Source organism: Diadema antillarum, unplaced genomic scaffold (genome assembly GCF_040938485.1).
Source record: "Diadema antillarum isolate AM-2024a unplaced genomic scaffold, OU_Dant_1.0 seq00000041_RagTag, whole genome shotgun sequence".
NCBI classification, from domain to species: domain Eukaryota; kingdom Metazoa; phylum Echinodermata; class Echinoidea; order Diadematoida; family Diadematidae; genus Diadema; species Diadema antillarum.
In genome coordinates, this window is record NW_027271153.1 from 2,716,564 (window position 1) to 2,738,300 (window position 21,737).

General features: G+C 40.1%; 1 protein-coding gene across 1 annotated transcript; it reads right to left on the reverse strand.

Annotated features, from left to right (window-relative positions):
* Positions 1-358: 358 nt before the first annotated feature.
* Positions 359-20,216, reverse strand: LOC139725458 (chymotrypsinogen A-like). Its single transcript, XM_071636533.1, has 5 exons — positions 20,199-20,216; positions 14,374-14,818; positions 4,369-4,558; positions 1,437-1,705; positions 359-717 (listed from the first exon to the last, which is right to left on the reverse strand). Exons 1-5 carry the CDS (start codon positions 20,214-20,216, stop codon positions 359-361), a joined length of 1,281 nt encoding a protein of 426 aa, XP_071492634.1.
* Between the last annotated feature and the right edge of the window lie 1,521 nt (positions 20,217-21,737).

Consider the following 21,737-nt stretch of genomic DNA (forward strand, 5'->3'; position numbering starts at 1 on the left):
CGGACTGTACCTAGTCTGTTCCCGGGCAAGCCTGAAAGCAAGCCAACGTAGCCTAACAGGCTCATGAGAGGCCCAGCCTCTGCCACTGTGGGATATAGGGGTATAGGTACTCACACGACTACGTGACAACCGTTAACAGTGCCTCACGAAACCAACAATATTAACAAATAAATTACTTCACTCCTCTCTCGCAAGTCTCGCGCTGATCTATCATCATAGCTGATAACGAAGCACGTGACCTCATAAATCAGTAACCCGTAGCAACAGCATCCACGATGCCTGGTACAGCAAATAATGAAACGGCCAACTCGTTCAGACGGCAACATACAGCGCTCCCGCCAACAACAGCCTGTTCCTTCTACGATGGGCATTTCTTTGTCCTCAGCTTTCTCTGGATCCACTTCAGGTACTTGTCCACCCGCGTGTACACGCCGGGCACCTGGGTGGAGGGGTCTGGGTTGCAGAAGAAGTTGTCCCCCCACGACGTAATACCCCAGAGCTTGAACGGGCCCTCATTCCGCGACTGGCAGACCATCGGGCCCCCGCTGTCTCCTTTGCAGGTGTCCGCTCGTTCTCCAGGTTCGGTCGTACCAGCGCACACCATCTTGTGCTTGACGCGCGTGCCGTATGCACCCCTGCAGTCGCGGTTGCTAAGGAGTGGGACCGTCGCCTCCTGCAGAACGTTTGGACGGCGTCCCAAGAAGAAATCTACGAAACCTGCAGAGTTTAAAGAACAATACAGATGAAAGTATGAATTCCGAATATCTCAATAGTTTGTAAACCACCTATATACACACACAAACAGAATGCATTATTTTGTCTGATACTGACTGATGGTTTCCGCCTGCTTCTTCATCCGTACGGGCTTAGGTTACAGTGCATTGTGTAGGAAGTTAGCGGAGCTGATCTGTTGTCATCGATACGTACTGACCAAGTCATTTTGTAGGTTATTGACAAGATGACGGACTGTACTAAACAACATATAAGATTCCACGACAATATTTACTTTTGACAAGCCACATAAGTCATACTTCAAGGAATTTTTCATAAAATGATAAGCATCATTTAGTTTTTCTTTTCAATTTCAAGTATTCAATTTCTGCAATTTATCTATGATACAAATCGTCGTTTTCACAGTTAGTTATCCATCAATCCTTGACCTTTTTTCTACTTTTTTTCTAACTACACGCAGTTAAAGAGTTATTCATATCCTGTACGAATGACGCTAATTACACGATAGGCTCCTACACGAAAATACCCATGGCAGTTGAAATTCTAAATCTGTATGGAGCACAGCAGGTCCCAGATTGAAGCACGATATACTGTATATAATGTGTCATGACTTTTATTTTGTTCTACGCAGGAGTGCGCAAAATATAGAAAAAAATGCTTTCACATTGATGCTGAACTAGAGGCAAGGCTCTTCAAGTAAATACCTGTGTATCCCCATCCCGTGACGTAACAGGTATCGCTGGCCTCGAATTCCCCTTCTTCCGGCAGACAGGCCGTCCGCACGTGGTCGCTGAACACGACGCGGTGGTCGTCGCTCGTCGCCAGCTTGATGAGCGCGATATCGTAGCGGTAGGTGTCGGGCTCGAAGCAGCGGTGGACGTGCAGGCATTCGATGTCGAAGTCCATTTCGCTACCCTCGGGAAACGAACGATCGTGCTCCCCAATGCGCACCGTAATGTCACTGGTGTCCTTCCTGTAGTTTGGGGAACAAAACCATGTTTAATATTGTGGAAAAGATAATGTTTGCAAATTTGTGCGCTGTATAGGCAGTCAATTCGTCTTTAATGTGATCATTATAATCATTTCTCAATTTTGGAGGATTTCTACATCAGAGAGTTTGCAATCGAAATCACTTTACATCCATTGTGTGCATTTATGTTGTCGCAACTAGGTTTCCTACGTTTTTTTAAGGCTTCTTTGTGTTAAAACCTATCAAGAGTCAATGTTGTCAATTAACACTCACGATTTGACTTTTCAAATACGTGAATATTCTTCTTCTGGGGTTTTTTTTTTGTTTGTTTGTTTTATTTTTTTTTTTCATCAGAGCATTTTCTGTTCGGGACTTTCTGTATTGTCTTGCCTGAATCAATACCTTGCGGACTGTGACATTGTTCGAGTTGAAATGTAACGTCTGCATGTTATGATAACTAATATAATGACTTCCGAGTTAATCGATATGGAAAGACAGCTGGGCATCTAAGCTCTTGCACCTGCTAAAGTGACAATGACTATAATGGCTACAATTGCATTTCTGTGAACTGCCGTATAAGAACTGCACTATAGGCAACAACTCGGCCCAGGTGCTGTATGGTAATTGCCAACATGACAGGTAAAAATCTACGGCATTGTGACGTTTAGCAATGGTTGAAATTGATTGGGTGGTATGTTTTTCACGCAAAGGACACTCAGCCACCGTGTTATCCTGTACACTGCGACATCAATGTGTTTTTCTTCCCTGTAGGTCAAGTGTATAAGGCAAATTAATTACGTATCTCGTTAAGTTGCCAAGTCGGTAAAAGTCAGTGGTTTCGTGGGCAGGATGTCTTCATTCTCCGTGATGACAGGAAGGACGTTAAAGGTAAATTATGCCGTTTGAAATAGTATGTTGTCAGACAATGCATGCAAATCGGCACAATTGGAAAATCTCTGCAACATCATGAAAGGACACTGGCAGACTTTCCAACTGGGAAAAAAAAAATGATTATTTTTTTAAAGATTTCATAACAAGGCCAGATTTCATAAAAAGGCTTTTATTTTCTTTCAATATACTTGTGTTTTTGTAGGTGTAATGTGTCGCAGCCGTAAGTTGAGATGATTTCGTAAATTTCCTCAATTCCAGCTGCATCGATTCGAGATGTTATTTATATATTTTGCCTTTTTCTGTTTTTGTTGTCTCTCTTTGACGTGTATCATGCAACTCTATTCGACATTCATCGAAACAGGTTAGTGTTGACACTCTCAGCACTATCGATAGCCGCATCGCGCAAATTACTTCCTATTGACTCACTACCGTATACGTTTCAATCTAGGTTCTCTCCTTATAGGTTCGAAGTCCCCTCCCACAATAATAATCAGATACGCGACCTGTCGCGACATTATTTTTTTTTTCGCGTATTAATGCGACAGTCTTTAATTTACAACTAGTTCGCAAGAGTTGCTCGTAACAGGCTTTATGCCATTGTCATGGTTCCAGAGTAGGGCCGAAAAGAGAATTTTAAGTATAATCAACGTATACCTTGTATACACTATTATGAATGACAATTCGCACAAGTAACATTATAGAGCGTGCCCCAGGTGCGTGTTATCGACGGGCTTATGAAGCAGAGTGCAGTAACCTTGTGCACTTTTTCTTAATGTAATAGAGCCTGATTAAATCACTACAGTGTAAACGACTCTGGAACTCTGGCCAAGGGCACAATTTCTCCTATACTATAGTAGCACGCAGGCCCACGAAGTATCATTATCAACGCCTATCAGGCGACTTAACACCGACTCTTTAGCAGCTGCGACTAAGTGCATAAAAGGCAAACACCTTGTATAATAAAATCTGCCGTACACTACAGTGAGTGTATTTTATTATCAACTATCTCTTTTTTTTTTATAATTCTAACTGACTTCACCATACTCTTGTGTTCATGAAGAACAAAAAACTCCAAAACCAACCCTGCATGAATATTTGTTTCGCTAATATATGCAATTTGATGGAAGACGAGGGGAAATGAAAACTCGAAGTGTTTTTAATTTGTTTTGTTTAGTTACGTTTGCTAGAGGGCGAATTAATCGTGTCAGAAGTTTTTTCTATATGTTTGTGTTTTTTTACGATATTCCATAGCACGTCTTAAAATTACTTTCCAATCTAGTAAAAAGTATACCTGCATCATGAGTTTCTTCATTTAGAATCATCTCCTCAAAATATTTCAAGATATTCTACTGGTCTCGACATGGTCGACCTACCCGGTTTCTCTCTGACATCACACATCGCAGTTCTGCTACTAAATATAGCTGACTGATAAGAATTAACCATCCATATCTCTAGCGAGACAAAAACGAAAGGTTCTATAAAGGATAGCTGTAATTGGGTCACAGAACGCCATGTACATGAAGTTTATGGAGCCATCATCTCAAATTGGCCAAATTTACTTCATCTTTTATTTTTTTCCACAAAAAATGAACAGATGGTGCAACAATCCCCTCACCTTTTCCTGCAAAACTATCATTGCTTTGTTGTTGCATAACTGGTGTTATCTATCTTCTTATGTCGCTGTTGTTGTTGTTGATGTTGTTGTTATTGTTATTGTTACTGTTGCTGATTATGATGTTGTTGTTGTAGTTGCCATGTTTTTGTCGAACACTTACCCGTCAAAGCAATGGGCTGCCGTCAGAACGTGTTCGTTGGTGATCAGCGTTGCTCCGCAGAACGGCTCGCCCGTCGTAGCATTGACGAGCATAACCTGCCAGGGCCAGCGGTTCGCTGCCCCACTGCCGACCACAATCCGCTGGACGTTGCGGCCTGGCGGAGTGGGTCGAACGCCACAAATGCCATAGCCTGTGAAATAAGGAGGAAACAGAAGCGGGGAAGGGGGGGGGGGAGATGAATTAAAAACAGAATTTGAATACCGAGTATCATCTCTCACATTTGGGAGAAAAGAATAAAGTAGAAAATACATGTCACACGTGTAAAGTCTATACTCAGAGAAAAGTGTCGACATCATTGGAGTCAATTGAGTCAGTGGTGCATGCCTGGTCATAGCGAAAACAACAACAACAACGCCAGAATCAGACATTCTGTTTTGTTTCGTTTTGTTTTTTTAACAGATTTACATATGCAAGGATCAAGACTGTTCTTTTGGGAGTCATGGCATCGTTAAAAGAAAGAAAAAAAAATATTGCTTCAGATAGGGATATTGATAATGTGCATTTCGCCGTTCAAGATACAAATTTCAAACCATAATCGCTAAGATTTTATCTTACTGCTGGTCAGTCATCGAGGATAAACATTGTACTGTCCCGAATCGACAACAATGGGAATCCCGAAATGATATCGTATAGACATGGTCAATCAACATCACTGTTAACTTGCTACATACGCCGCTATATACATGAGCTATAAACGTGATAACAATTATAATCATCTATTTTGTAGAATGGTGATACACGTTTTAGTAATGTAGCATCGTCATCACGGTGCATGTGTCATCATTAATCTTCCATGCCACCATTATTAAGTCAAGTTGATGCAGCATTGTGAAGCTGTTCTCGCACTCCTATCACGAGAAAAAAAAAAGTAAATTTGACCAGACGTTTGTGATTTGTTATGATCAGACATCAGACAATGGAAGAGAGGAACGTATTAATTGATGGACATCGACAGACCGAGCTGGTAAAGTTGATTCGTCATGTCTGACATGGATTGAACTGATGGTGGGGGGAGGGGGGAGGAATAAAACGAATACCTATATCACGATGATCATAATCGAAATTATTGACTCAGGTTATATAGCAATGATTTTGAAAATAGATGCGACAATAAAATCAATGAATAGTAATATTGGGCTGACCATAATTTATATGGAAAGAAAGAACAGCGCATGAATAGAATGATGACACAGTCAGTTTGTGAGTGTGTGTCTGTATGTTTGTGTGTCTGTGTGTGTCTTTGTTTGTATGTAAGAAGGAGGAGGAGGAGGAGAAAGAGGAGAGAACTGTTAAAGCATCGATGTTGTCATTATTGTCCGTGAGATTGACAGGTGACGCGCGGTTTCTTCCCTGGCCCTTGGTCCGTCCCCACCATACCCTTAGTTTGCAGGCACAAACCCTTGTTGGTCGTATAGAAGTCTGCATGCGCCAAGACTAATACACGCACCACTACACAGCAGCCTCTCCTTAGAAGCTTCAACACAGGGCCTATGGGACAGTGCCAAAGTGGTGCATGTAGTAGTCTTGGCGCAGACTCCTTTACGACCAACAAGGGTTTGTGCCTGCAAACTACCATACCCTTGTCATAGCTCCATGGTCGAGTCTATACCACACGCTGGTTTCGACGAAAGAGAGAGGTCATACCGTGCACAGTTACACTGCAGACCCTATAGTTACACATCTCAGCCTATCCGTTCCTCATCCGTCCCTCCCCCTCCCCTCACCCGTCAAAGATCAGGAAGAAAAAGGATTTTGTAATATATTAAATTAATAGTGATATCTCCGACCCATGTGAACCTGCCATTACTAATCTCCCGACAGTAAACTGGATCGAGTCTTGGTTTTGACGTGTTCGTAATTAGACTACCAGATATTGACAACTTGAATTACACTCAAAGTGCGACGCCCTCCTTTTTTATATTTTGTATTAAATGTTATCGATCATCCGCGTTGCGTTCGATCTACTTCTCTCTTTTCTTTTGACTATCACAGATGAGCTTAAACAAACCTTAATCTCTGGACTTTTAGAGCAATATTAATCAACCCAAATTCCATCATCATTGAAAAAAAAAACAAGTATGCATTCAGCTCCTACGTGGTGTGCACATTTTATACACGTACGCACAAACAGACACGCACAAATTCACTTGTGCATGGGACTGTGACACAACGTCTCCTGTGTACAGTTCATGCGGCCTTTCAGATGACCTTTTACGAATTTTATCCCCGTAACGATGACATCTTCAATTTTCCAATAATTCCAATATTTTCCAATTTTCTCGTATCAAGCACAAATATACCTTCATTAGAAACATTTAAAAAAGTGATGGGGCAATTTTAAAAAAAGTTTGCCCATTATGTTTGCACCTGATAGCTGGCAATAACGTATAATCATTGACGCTTTACGAAGATGAACATCCGGGTCACTTATCTTGGGAACATCAAGATAACACTTTTATAATTAATACTGTAGTCTTTGGATGCACTTGCATGGTGACTGGCAATCCGTATTCTATGAATGACACGCGACACTGATAAGGTTATCTGACTATCTCCGTTGGCAGGATTTTATGAAAGAAAACGAGAAAACGCAAACACAAATAACAGATATAGTTACTATGCGGTGCATGATTCAATCAAGTTCTTATACGATAGATAGACCCCCATCGAAATCGCTTCAACGGAGTGTGACTAAATTGTGAAATCTTCTTACCGTGCAGAAAGTATAGAGCGAGAACGTAATATCTAAAATCATCATAGCTTATAGTGATAGAACAAAAGGATAAGTATCTTTTTTTCCAACAAAGGTCATGAAGTGATCTTATTAATATGAGGTCATCCAAAATACCACAAGTTCGAATACGTATCATACACGCACATTTTCACCGTTACATGACATTATCTTTGATTTCCAAACGATTATAAGTGACCGTGTATAGATAAGGCAAAGATGCGTTAGAGATGTAGTCAAAAGGGTCCATATAATCTCTTCAAATCCGTTTTAGGACGAACGTATGAAACCACTGCGGAATAAAAACAGATAAACAGAGAGAACTGCAGAAGAAGGGAGGGAAACTGAACAATTAACGAGTTTTGTTTCGGTGTTTAAAATAGCTCTTAAACAGGCTCGAAGTTTGTTTTTAAGATTTCTCACCGGGTTTGCCAGCCGGATCGTAACGTCAGTTGACATAGCAGCGGTTACGAGTGAGAGCAGCCATGTCATTCCATGTTAACGTCATTTTCCACTTAACAGAATAACTCCGTGGTGTGTTTGTCAGACAAATTAATTTAAGTAGGTGGTCTGTGTGATTGACAGGAACACGCCGACATACGCACGTGTCCCCTCTTCTCTTTTCTGTCCTCATCCACCTTTTTTGTCTATCAATCTATCATTCCATCCATTTTATTCACTTTCATCGTCTGTATGATAATATCCTTTAATTTCTTCTTAAACTTGTTTGAAACTTTATTGGCGCTGTAACCAATGTTAAATATGCAATTGCAGATCAACATGAAGCAAAACAAGAGACAGTTTGATTCATTTTCCTTTTAAGTTCCTTGGCTGGTAACTGATACATTGGGCAAACGATCAAACAAAATGAATGTTCTCTTGTGCGTCACAGCAATTCGCGGCTGGAAAAAGCAGACTTAGGCCCATAGCATGCAACCACGATGACTACACTGTGTTGTTTTTCGAGACCATTTTGCAATCGGATGTTATAATTTTACGGATGAATAAGGGAAGCTCCGACGATATGGTGCCATGCTCTGCATTCAACGAACGCAGACATTCTTCGATCACTATAATTATCAACGGCCGTATATGCCTGGTTGATTTTGTAGACATTGATGCATAGAGGTCATGTCATTAGTACCGTTATACAACTCCTTGCAGTCCTCTCCATCTTTAAAGGGGCAGAAATTGACTTCGTCATTTTTTGTATCATTTTTTATAAGACTGCCACCACAAAGCTCATTCAGAATTTCGGAATTCGAAATGGAGATATATAAAAAACCCGAAATTACCCCTATTTAGGACACAATTGGAAAGGTTCAGTTCAGTTCAGTTCAGTTCAGTTTTTATTTCTGCATTTCAAAATCAATACAAATCAACAAATCAACAAAATACTTACATAGTCATTTACACAGCTAATATTCGTAACGTTTGGATCTTACATACATTTTCTTTTTTTTTCAAGAACGAATATCATATATGAAAGGAAGCAATAGGAAATGATAAAAATGAAATGCAGGGGACCATCATCATAAGCTAAGCTTGACGAGGAAGATGGCCCCAGGTAAAGAGATACATAAAGAAAATCTTGCCACTCACTGAGTGGGGGGTAATTGTGCAAAGGGCACAACGAAGAGATACATAAAGAAAATCTTGCCACTCACTGAGTGGGAAGTAATTGTGCGAAGGAAGTGCGGTGCAGTGCGGTGTGCATTGTGTTGGGATGAATCTTGGTTTGTACGTTGAGTGTTATTTTGTGTATCAGTGTGATGAGGTGAATGTTACTTCAGTTATGGCCGTGAACTCATTGTTTAGGGTGTTTGTTGACCAGGTGGTATGAATATTTATGTGTCAGAAGTATACTGGATTATGAGGGTGTTTTTTAGTTCTCGTTTGAAAATGTGATATGGACGACAAATCGAACAATAACAGCGCTGTAAAACTTGAGGGAGTGGATATAGGTGAATGATGGGCGTTGTCTCTATATACGCCTCTACCAAACACATTCCATAACGTATCATCCAGTAAATATAACGGATAATGCCACGAAGGTCCCCCCCCCCCCCCCCCCGTTGAAAGCGAACAAGGGGCGTTAACCGCAATCACATGACACCTATTATGTTTTTAGACGTGTGTGACGTCTGTTCTCTGAGCCAAGGGATAATGCTTCAAAATAGGCACACATGTCAATCAATTCCTCTGAAGTTGGGGAAAACAGAGCAGGTGAGAAAATGTTGCGTTGTAGTGCAGGTATGTATGACAGCGGTTCACATGATAACGCTGAGCACTGTTGATTCGTTATTGTTGTTCACAGTTTGGAAATGTCGAGTATTTGCTGTGCGCTGGGAAAAAGTGGCTGTTACCATCCATACATGCTTTGTTGCAAATATTTCGTTAATATCGTAATTCATAATCATGTTTACACTTGCCAATATCATGTCAAATTTCCCGGTGAACAGAATGAACGTTATCATCAACGTTCCTAGACCCAACTCGCTCCTTTAATAACCTCACATTGATAACATGCATCTTTACCTTTTAATATCACGTTACATTAATTCTGTGAGCGGCTGGTTGTTGATGCAGTAAAAATAGCCCCTGGTTTTTGGTTGTTAAATCCCAAAACAAAACAGCCAGTCTGAAGCTGAGATTTGGAAAAAAAAAGCAAGAAAAAACAAAACTAACGAAAAAACAAAACAAACAAAACAAAAGACATTGGGAAAAGAAAATGTGAAACTCAAGGCGAAAAACCACAGCCGTATACACAGGTGTTCCCAACAATCCAACGGGCTACTTTTGTTATGCCATAATACACCAATACTTACAACCTTTCACTCAAGGAATAATCATCAATTTAAGGAGATATGTTTCTCCCTATTATGTTTACGCTTCACGGTGCTTCGAGCGTAAACCCAATCGTACGTACTTCGGGCAAAATAATTGCGTCGGAATGCTGTTTGTTGACACAAACAGAGTTCTTTTAGAGCCATTACTTACTAGCGCTATTTCAGTCACAACAGTGTGTGTGTTTGGAAATCTTGCTGATCTAAATTATGCATGCCATTGGCCCAGTGAGGAGATATCATTTTGCGCATGAGCAGAAAATAGGTCAGATGATATCAACAGAGCATGACTGACTTGAAACGGAAGGCTTCTGAAATAATGAGCTATAATCATTTCAAGCGAGTTGTGCTCGTTAATGCATGAAACCCTGTGAAACTATCGATACCCTGTTCTCTTCGCTTGTTAGCATAACATCGCCCTCTTTAAGAAACGATTTCAAGCATTTTTTTTTTTCAATGATGCATCCCATTAAACTATTTGTAGATTTTCAGACAATGTGCCTTACTGCTTAATATTGTTTTGTATTCTAAGTGTAAAATGAAGTGTTTTCCCGGATCGCATTGACAGTTCTTTCAGTTCTGATATGCGCTATACAGGAATGTATTGTTGTTAGCACTATTATTAGCAGTATAGTACACCGTTTATAATATGAAGAGGATTTTATTCCAGAGGCAATAAGATTCCAAAGATATGCTGTTTCCACATGGTTGGACAACATGCTCAGTCCTTGCAAAGACTAACAATGTTAATACTTGTTCCACAGAACTTAGTGTAGTTAATGCACGTAATAAATGGGTCATCTGAGGAGAGAGGGATTGTGGGGTGGATAAACAGGATTGGGGACAATGTTTCGCAATCGCTGCATGTATAGCGGTTTATGCAAAGTATTGTAATCTATATACTGACTAAATGTTAACAATGATAAACAAGAACCCGAACAATGAAGGGGGAATCCCCAGAAGCGAGCAAATCACATGACATCTTTGGGTGTTATTTTACAAGGGTCACTTACAGGCGTCCAAAGTTTATGATCGCGAGGCCCCTCAGTTGTTATGAGGGGTGACTGGAGAGACGCCTTCATAATCCTAGAGTTGTGGAAGCCGCCACCAATTATAACAAGGGGTGATTCATCGTAAACAAGGTACAATGGGCTACCCTGGGATATAGCTCTGATGAAAGACTTTCTGCATGAAAGCAATCTTATTTCAAATTGGTCTGATTGGACTGACATCTATACACACACACACACACACACACACACAAAGAAAATACAAAGTGAAAGAATAGTGCTTCGATAGTATGAGAAAAGCTGTCCGCAGATTACATGTTTTTGAACTTCAGACATAGTTTATATGAATTTGTTGATAATGGGAAGTGCTTTGCTGAACAGGCTGAATGAAGGAGTTTACCTCTCTTGAACTTTGAGCCGTCAGTTTAACATGCTTTGATTCTAAAGCATGTGTACAATTTGAACAAAACCACAAGTCTTAAAGTCCGAACATGATACTTGATTCCAACAGTATAGATCTCCCTTCTTCCTTTAGAGCTTTCATTTCATACATTCATAATATACTCATGATACCAAAGGACAATTGATAAGAACCTTAAAAGCGCTAGTTCAAAAACTGTCATATGGCTGGGTTGATGGCAGACTGATGTTTTCAAAGAGCGTTCTGGCTTCGCATGATTTTTGTTGCTGCAAATCGTAACTTCAAAGCTCGAAGCTGAATCCATGAAATGACTTGTATTAGAGTCCACAACAGTCTGGTTTTTACATGAATCCCGCTCATGTCGATAAATTGTTCTAAAAGACACTAAATCATGTACAGCTGTGGAAACATTGAAAAAATGTATTCACCCCTTATCGAAACAGACGACATGCTGTGTATTGTGTGTATGTGTGTTTGATTTCCTTTCCTTTTCTCTTTTTTTTTGGGGGGGGGGGAGTGAAGAGAAGATAATATGAACGTCTAATTTTGGGAGGCGACAGGGAACACAATATCAAGGACATCTTCAATGGGAACGCAATGATATTGTTAGAATCGCCACCTCCCACGCAATTTCTGAAAGCTCGGATAAGGAGGCTGCTTGTACCGTATTTTCTTTTCTCTTGCAGCGGCTGCAAAGAGTCGAACTTGATTGTAAACATGTTTGTACTCTTTTCATTCATTCTATTTTCAGAGCTGGCTGGGAAAGAAAGACTTCTGAACTTTTTACGAACTGAAAAATTACCATGCACGCTTCGCTTGGCTCGAATTACGTTGAAGCGAGAAGTATGCGTGTGCGAAATAAGAGCGTATCAGCAGAATATCTGAGATTTGTTGTATCTGATTATAGCGAACTTGTTGAATTAATCTCATCATACGAAAAGTTCATCACGTATAGACTACAAGTAATTCTTCTTCACGCTGAACAGAACGATTGGTTCCCTCTGAGAATAATAAACGTAAACCTACAAAGTGGTTTTAGGATGAGGGGAGAAGAGGGGAGGGGTGGGAGGGGGGATGGGCATTTTCGAAAGGGAGTTGTAGGGTTGCCAAAGGCTATTTTATATCAAATAGACCTGGGGCCCATTTCATAAAACTTGTCATCAGTGACAACTGCCACATTTCTATGACAAATTTTCTCTCAGCCAATCAGATGCAAGGATTTCATTAGCTCGTCACACCTATGACAAAACTTGTCACTGATGACAAGTTTTATGAAACGGGCCCCTGAGTTCAGTCTTATAAACTGCAATTCGACGTCACTTGCTTCTCATGAACTGAATGGTATGGATTTTTCCTTCACTTCATTTTTAATACACTGGGTAACTTTTTATCGGTTTGTTTTCTAAGTGCACATACAAAACTTCTGCTTACTGCAGAAATATCTCCTAAAACCCTTTATTTCCTTATTCATCTACTGAACTACGTATCCTTCACCGTGAACAGTATACTACAGATGGGAAGATTTATATCCCTTTTTTGCCCTTAATAAAATCAGTGAAACGTATAGGTCCTACGACATGACTTGTGCGAACTTTGTACTTTCTGCGAAAAAGAGGAACTGTGGCCGGTGTTAAAAACAAACCATGCATATACTAAGTACACCGGATAATTACGTGTGTATATTGTATATATAATGTGGGGGATTCATAGTTTCGTGATGAAGGGGGGGGGGGGGGGGGTGAAGAGGGACAATATTGAGATGCACGTGAAAAGAGCTTCGAATATTAACTTGCTAACACAGTAACAACTTATGAAAAAACATATCCGCACAATCGAAGTCTTGGAATCAATTTGTTCGTTACACCATGAGGCTACAATGGCTGTTCTATACACGACGATGCGATGAGTGGCTAAATTGCGGAAGTGGTAAATTTCTTTAGCAAGTATGTGAAGAATATTTTTCTTTTGTAGAAATCTCTCTCATTGAGAAAGATATAAAGGCATATAACGTCGATGTTCCGACATTGAAAGAAGAACTGGAAGAGAAGGGGCAAATAAACGGAACTAACAAAATACTAGTAGACAACGCAACACACTAAAAAGTAAGCAAACTGTGCAACAACCAATCAGAGAGGTAACCGATGTAGTAAAGGAGAGTTTGACAATGGAAAAATATGTCGCTTATGTAAGAAAATGATAATTAGACAAATAATACGATAAAAACAACTGAAAAGAAAGAAGGGATAATAGCAGGGTATAAAACAGGAGGCTAAGTTCTGATGCAATGGATGTCAACAAACTTTTATGGCAAATTTCTCGGAATACTTTAATGAAGAGTGTTGCGTTTGAAAATGTTCTTCGTTGACATACAAACCGCATTTGATTGATATAATATCAAACCGCATATTACTTTTGAACCATTGTATACACCAGCCTTTTGACTGCGTGCTGCATGATCCACGTGACATTAAACAAAATACTGACAATACACGCCTGCGGATAAATGGGCCGAACAGGTAGTGGAACAGGGCCAACTTGGTTGGTCAATTACACATGACAAAAGCGGAGAATGTGGTAGGTTTATGTATTCTGTGTTCTGTGCATCCATAATTCTTTGTGGTCCATCTGAAATGAGACCCGATCAGCATTACGTTGCAACCCTCATTTGATTACGTCTGTGACTTCCTGTAGGGTCAACAGTGAAATCTTTTTTTGCTTACTTTGTTGGCAGCAAAGCGAGTCGTCAACTAAATCACCAGGCAAGATGGCAGATTTGATGTAGAGGATAGAACGAAATAAAGGGGTGAAAAAAAAATGGAAATCATAAGGGACGGCTGGAATATGGCTGTAAGTAGACAAGGCTGTCTGAGGGAATGATAATGATTAGACAATGCTGCACGATAGTGTAGTTTTGTTTTGTCATGCACTCAAACTCACTTGCGTTCGTGTACGCCACGTATTTGGACGTAAAGGGTGCTGGCATATCGATCCCAACGCCGTCGCAGTCCATTTCGTTCTGCCGCCACGGACGGCGGACATGTGTGCGCGTCCGCGCCGCGCGCGCACGGTTGAGCACAAGCGCGTCGTCCGATGAGACGGCGGCAGTTCCGACGACAGCGGTGCCCGACCTCCCGGACAACGCTCGCCGAACGGAGGGGACAGCATCGCCGGAGCTTCCCAGTGACGACCACGAATAGCTGGAGGAGAGCGACGACGACGGAAGCTGAGACGACTCGACGTCTACGGCTCTCTTGTTGACGAGGTCTTCCAGCAGCGATATGAATCTCGAGGCCGACGTCGAAGGCATGTCATCTGATGTAGAGTATATTCCGTCTTCGAAGTCCATAGTGGCAACGAGAGGTGGAAAACTGAAGTCGACATCCTGCAGATAAATGTAAAGACAAAACGCACACCATAGTGAATCATCACGTTTCATCAATGTCGAAATGCTAAAAACAAAGTTCATAGTGACTTGACTGTAATTCCGCTTTTCTCAGTCAAACCGTTTATTAACAGTCAGTCCGCAGCTCGTGCGATAATGAGGCTCGAACGACAATTTTATTCAGAATCACGTTTGCGCAGTTTGTGCCCTTGAGACTGACGAGATTTCGCGATACTTTGCGAGAGTTTTTGCAGAGGTCGCAACAACAGCTTTCATAGCTTTCGCAGTGCAATGTTTGACCCAGGATGGTTGAGTAAGTTATAGAGCTGATTATGCTCATTAATTTGATACCTAATTTCCCTATTTTTTATCTCAATATAGTAGTCCATTTTAGCATCAAAGGAAACGATTATTTTGCCAGTGTTCAAGAAGCTTTTAGATCATAGTTTGATGTTTTGCTAGTTCCTGACTGGTATTGAAAATAGATCTCCGTAATTTCTTCGATTTCACAATCGTGAAACTTGAGCGAGTATGATCAATTAAAAACCGAAGAGGGGCACCATTTTGAAGGTTTTGAATTTTCCTGTTGAAAACAAGGCAAATTATGTTTTCTTATACCGGAAGTGGGGTAGTGAATGAACGCGCGTGGAGTGTGTTGTTGATACCAAGACAATGGTCGTGGACAATGACCAGGATTGGAATGCTTCATGAGGAATTCCACTATCGCAGCTAGTCTTTGTTCATTCTGAAATGTGGTGTGTGCAAGCACATGGAAACATGTGCTTACTTCTTTCATGTGCATGCATTTCACCCTGTGTCAAGAATTCAGACTATAGCAGTGCTCAGGGTAATCCACATGAATAATTGATAAAGCATTCATGTGCCTTGCAGCAGAGCTCGGGACAGGTGGTAGCCAGGTCCATTGTTCAGGGTCATTGTAAGTGCACACTCACATCTTCACACATCATTGGTTCCTGTGTAAAGTTCAAGTTTTGTATAGAGAGTGAAAATTCGATCACAATCTGGAACCTAACATTTAAAAAAAAAATCATGGATTTCATGAAACTAATATACTAGTAGGCTTTCATTTTCAAATTACCTCCAACTCAATTGTACTCTATTCAGTTATTACTCATATCAATTACACTTTTATCTGATACATAGTTTTTGAACTCACAGCATTGAGTCAGCAGCCAATGGATACTACGCAATGCGACACGCCGCGTCTTGCGACAGATTTCGACCAATCACAGACCCGGAATTCCGGTGCGAACGCGAGGATAATCTTTTTTAAACTCGACGCAAGACATGTCTCTGAATTTTGCTAGTTCCTGACCCGTATTGAATTGAAGATGAGAAAACGTGCCCTTATCGTGATACTATATACTTTAGCGGACATAGTCTTCACCATATTTTAGAGGGGCATGAAAGATTTCAGGTTAGTTTTTTGGCGTCAAACGTGAAGGAATATTCTTGAATACAACACCGAGCTTCGAGAGAGATTTTGATATTCTATATTCTTCTTTTCCGTTTTATTTTGATCATGAGCATATTTGCTAATGTTTTCTCTTTCAGTCGATACTAAAAGTGTCAAAAACTGACAAGAAATACTCGTTCTACACGGATTTATTCATGACCATGTATCTGCTCATTACGTATGCAAGCACCGCTCAGCCGTGCATACGACTTGAATAAATACGTGCGTTTTCGCTCGCGCTGCGGACTGACTGTTAACCTTGTCGCAAAAACGCAAAAAAGAACACAAACACTCACACACACACACACACAAAAAAAAAAACAGCCAACAAGCATGTTACAAAAACTTGTGTAATTCTTCATGACAGCAATGCGTGTGTATCTGCATAGTATGAGCGTGATAACTATAATATTAACTCTTTCATTCTGGTTTTCTACTGCGAGCCAAGATGTACATCTTCGATGCATGAGATTGAAAAATAAAACGTTACGTGCGTTTACAGAGTCACACATTTTTGCTTAATAAATAACTTCATTTTGAATATACAGCGGCATTCCGACATGAAATAATGTAAACACAAAACATATATATTATCTCTTTTATCATTTTCCGTATGTTTCTGCATTTCTACGACTATGTCAGAGTAAATGGATTTTAGTCGAACTCAAGGGATAAATCAGAAACAAAGCAAATGTGAAAAAAAATCATAAACAGTGTTAAAAGATCGCGCAACGGTCATTGACCCGATGAGCATTTCATCACCGTATAGCCAGTTGACTCATCGAATCAAAATCTCATGGCGTGTATGTTGAAATGCTCGAGTACGTTCTCTCTCCCTTTCTCTCTCTCCCCCTCTCTATGTCTCACGCACACGCACGCACACACACACACACACACACACACACACACACACACACACACAAAAACTGTGTGTTATTTTCACTCTTTACATCGCTCCATCCTTTCGATGTCGACATCGCGGTAGTCGTGGATTGAGAGTGTTTCATTTATCCAGTATACTTGAGTTCATTAATCAGACACGACATTCAAACCACAGCGTTCATGACCAATCCTTCTGAAATCCCGTTTGAAGGATGGGTGTCGAAGCAGTGAAATTAAATAAAACCTCAATACAACGGGGTGACTCTTGCCGTATAAATATAACGCTAAATGAGAAAACCTTTCCATGTACATATCAATTCTGTCTGGAAATATGGAGTGCGCTTCGTTTTTGGGACCATCGCTTCGAGATAGATGGATAGTAATTATCATACAATTGCTGCAGAGTGATGCGGATGGGGGGGGGGGGGGGGGGGTTGAGAGTTCGACCAGAATAATCTGTCGCGTTAAACGCAGTGAAGACACAAGGGTTTATCATGTAAAACGTATTTCGGCAGATAACATCTCTTTATCTCTCTCTCTCTCTCTTTCTCTCGTTCTCATACTGATATTTTCATGATATCCTCAGCTTTATGATTATTTTCAACGTTATCATCATAATCTTAATCTATTGATACTATCTGTTCAACCAGCATCGTCACAGAAATTAAAAAGATACCTCATACACACTTATTCAACTCCGTTGATGGCACCAATTGGTAAGTATACATGTAGGCGGCGTTATTTCGCGTATAAGTGCATGTAGAAAAAGTGACGTATGAGATCATGTGATCTTGTGGCAATGGTGAGTGCATTTTTAGGTGTGTGTGCGTGTGTGTGTGTATGTATGCATTGCACGTGTATGCATATGGTTCCATTATTTATTACTGTATAATTTTGCTGCATTATTCATTTGGATGATTATTAAGATTAATGCTAGAAGAATTGAATTATCACTGTTAAATTTAAGCAATTTCTTTTTGAGAGCATAGGGGAAGTGACTGTATGTAAATTGATAATTGTTCATGAAAATGTAATTTTTGTTATGTCATTATGTACAGCAATAGCAAATTTGCTATTATGATCACAAATGTATATTTTCGTCATTTCAATTGTAGCAAATGAAAATTGTTATTTTTTTTCTATTACTTTGAATGGAACAGAATAAACATAGTTGAAAAACAAAAAAAAAATGTGTGTGTGTGCGTGTGTGTGTGATGCCCAAGGTAAAGAAATTTGTGCGTGCATTGCTTGCCATCTCAAGCCTAATTCGGTAAAATATCAGTAATCAATCACAGGTGAGATTTGAAGTGTAAGCTGTTGTTGTTGGCGGCTGTTATATTTCATGTCGATTGTGTTTCCTTTAATGGTGATTATTCAGGTGTTTTTTTTTCTTCTCCAGCCATAAAGGTCGTGCCAAACGTTCATTATCGAAGCACTTTGTTAAAGAGAAAAAGATACCAACATGATTGGGCGAGATTCAATCAAGAAATTGGCAGCAGCCATTGTATTTACTTATAAACTTGACACCCAATTCCGATAAACGGTGACGACTATAATGACTTAATCAATGCAGCGCGATCAGCCCTCATTGGTGGTTGTTCTTGTTTCTGTTGTCATGGATGCTAGGGACGTACTTAAAGGGATTGTATAGTTTTGGTTGAGATCTAATTTCAGGTTTCTAACATTTTTGGTGAGATAATGAGAAACCTCTCATGAAATATGAAAGAGAATGTAATTCTATGAGGAATTCAACGTTTATTTGCTGAAAATTGGTCTTGCAATGGCTGAGATATCCAAAAAAGGGCGATTCTAATAAAGTGTGGGATCCACACTTTATTACGATCGCTTTGTTTTACTTTGTTTTTGGATGTTTCAGTCATTCCAAACCCGATTTTCATCAAATAAACTTTGAATTCCTCTTAAAATGGTATGCTCTGTACTATATCATAAGTGTTTTCTTGGTATCTCACAAAAAGTTAAAAGCCCAATTCTCATCTCCACCAATACTATACCATCCCTTTAAATTTTCAGACAGGTACAAGAGAACGTATTGCTCCACCCTCCCCTCACACCCCCCCCCCCCCCAATCTCCGGCGGAAGAACCTTGAAAGATGAGAGAATTTGTGATTTGGGATGTATATGTAGAGTATCCGTTATTGCAAAATCCCGCCAAAACAAGGTATGATGCAAGCTGCACTGCTCCAGGACAGGCGAACGATTCACAACGAGAGCTGAACCGCTTCCAGAGTGGTCTGCTCACGTCCGGCAAGTAACCAAACCACAGGGCCTATAGCTACGTTGCGCGCTCCTCTTTCTTTTTCTTTTTATGCCCTGGCCACTTGGTTGACGTCAGAGTGACGCGGTCTGATCCTGGAGGTCGCGAAATCGACAAAAATCTAATTTTCACGAGAGGATTCACTCTTGAAATTAAAACAATGACCCGTTAAATGGGACATCCCCTTCTTTGCAGTCATAGAGATTTCAACTTCCCGTCACTGCCGAAGTTTCTTGGTTTAAAAAAAAAGGGGGGGGGGGGGGGGGCTTCAGCGGAAATGAAATTAGCTGCCGATGTCACAGCAAACACAGTATTGATATAATTATGTTAACCCGAACTTAGAGGAACATATTACGTCTAAATCTATTATCATTACCATCATTATCATCATCATTACATGTAATATACATAATACGTAGTTGCTTCATAAAGACTGATGATTTAAGTTTCTCATTTCTGGCAGTGAAATTGAGATTCGGCAAAATTAAGACTCGTAGTCATGAAAATAAGAATAATTCAAAGTATCTTTTAAAAAAAGACAAAATTCGACATGACAAAGAAAAACAAAAACAAAAACACCCCTACCCGAAATTGCTTCATCGAATTTTGGAGCAGTGTCTGAGAAAAGGTCGATAGTCTCTAGGGCATTGGCACGAGTTTCCAACGATCTCACAGGAACGCCTCACTGCGCAGAGTGATGTCATCCTCCTACCCCCCGACTGAGCTCTCGACTTCCCATCTCATACCAGGGAGTCCTCCTCCATCGTTTCGATGATGTTACGCTCTTTTTTGGATCGTTTTCAGGAACAAAAAATGCGGTCAGATTTGTCGGAATCATTTTTCGATAAGAGATGGCGGAGATGCTGTCATCAATTAGGTGAACGCATTCATCACAATCCATACATATTGTAGGTATATGAGGAGAGGGTGTAATGAAATTGGTGGGCTAGACTGACGCGATGTTTGGCTGTCGCTGGCTCGCGCGATCCACGGGGCTAGATAGCCGAGATTCTAGAGGAAATTAGATTGCTGGTCTTACTGTCGAGCAGGATGTACCACACTCTTAATTTTTCCAAGATTTCCACTCTCATTCTTAGTTCTTGTTGTTTTTGCTTTCTTTCCTGTTGTGAAGATAGCACCATAATTCCCTCCGTTACTTTTTTGTTCTTTTTTTTTGACCAGCTCGCTCTCATACTTTCCATTTCACTCTTCCTCCCAATCTGTTTTGTTTTCTACATTATTTTGATGATATAATAATCAAGTGTAATCATAATCCGACCGAGACTAGGAGACAAGTGATAATTATTTGGGTTAGGATGACCATTATGGAACAGAAGTTACTTGCACCGATAAATTATTTTCATCTTTGTTGTATTTTGCTTTCGACAGTTCCTAAACATTTTGCCATTATCAATTTTGAAACATGGCGGATGTATCAAGGGACTGGCTACACGCCACCAAACAGGGAATGACTGCAACATGGGAAAATAAAAAAGAAAGTCATCGATCGTGCGAGCAGCCAAAGTGTGCCTGTCTGTCTGTCTATCTATCTATCTATTATCTCTCTCTCTCTCTCTTTCTATAATATCTATATCCATCCATCTATCTATCTATAGGCCTATATCTATATTAAACGTAATAGTTGATAAGAAGATATCGTGTGTGTGTGTGTGTGTGTGTGTGTGACGAAAACATAAAATGGCATTAAAGTACTCACACACACACACGCACACATACACACACGCACACATATAGGCCTATACAGATATTTTTTATATATTCTTATGTACTATCTTTTTTACTTCCTTACATAAACCGAAAACCTCGAAACTGGCTTTCGGCATCAAGAAAAGTTTAGGCATCATCGATTTCGTACACTCTATGCTAAAAAAAAAAAAAAAAAAAAAAGCATTCTGAAGATTGTCGTTGTTTTAATAAATGAACAGGTGACCAAGAAACTATAATCACTTGATCCCCCTGTGCCTTTCTTGCCTCATCAAGGTGTCTAATCTCCGTGGTCAATGAACTGTTATACTTTATGATCTTTAAGGAAAAGCGTTTGTGATTATCAAATATCGTCAAAGAAGCAAATCATCGCCCTCATTAACCATTTTTATCTTTTTTTTTCTTCAGACTGTTATGCAGACACGTTATTACACAATAAATTGCCTTCCTAGAAATTCTATATCGAAATATTTAATCTGAAAAGATGGATACCCTAACCCAGAAAAAAGCTTCTATAAGGTCAGACAAAATGAAAACGGCAAAATGAAAAAAAAATCATT

Excerpts from the sequence above, each read along its gene's own strand:
- LOC139725458 (XM_071636533.1), bottom strand. Across the intron at positions 1,706-4,368 it reads GCAGCCCATTGCTTTGACGG|GAAGGACACCAGTGACATTA; the intron begins GTAAGTGTTCGA and ends CCCAAACTACAG. Across the intron at positions 718-1,436 it reads CACGGGATGGGGATACACAG|GTTTCGTAGATTTCTTCTTG; the intron begins GTATTTACTTGA and ends TAAACTCTGCAG.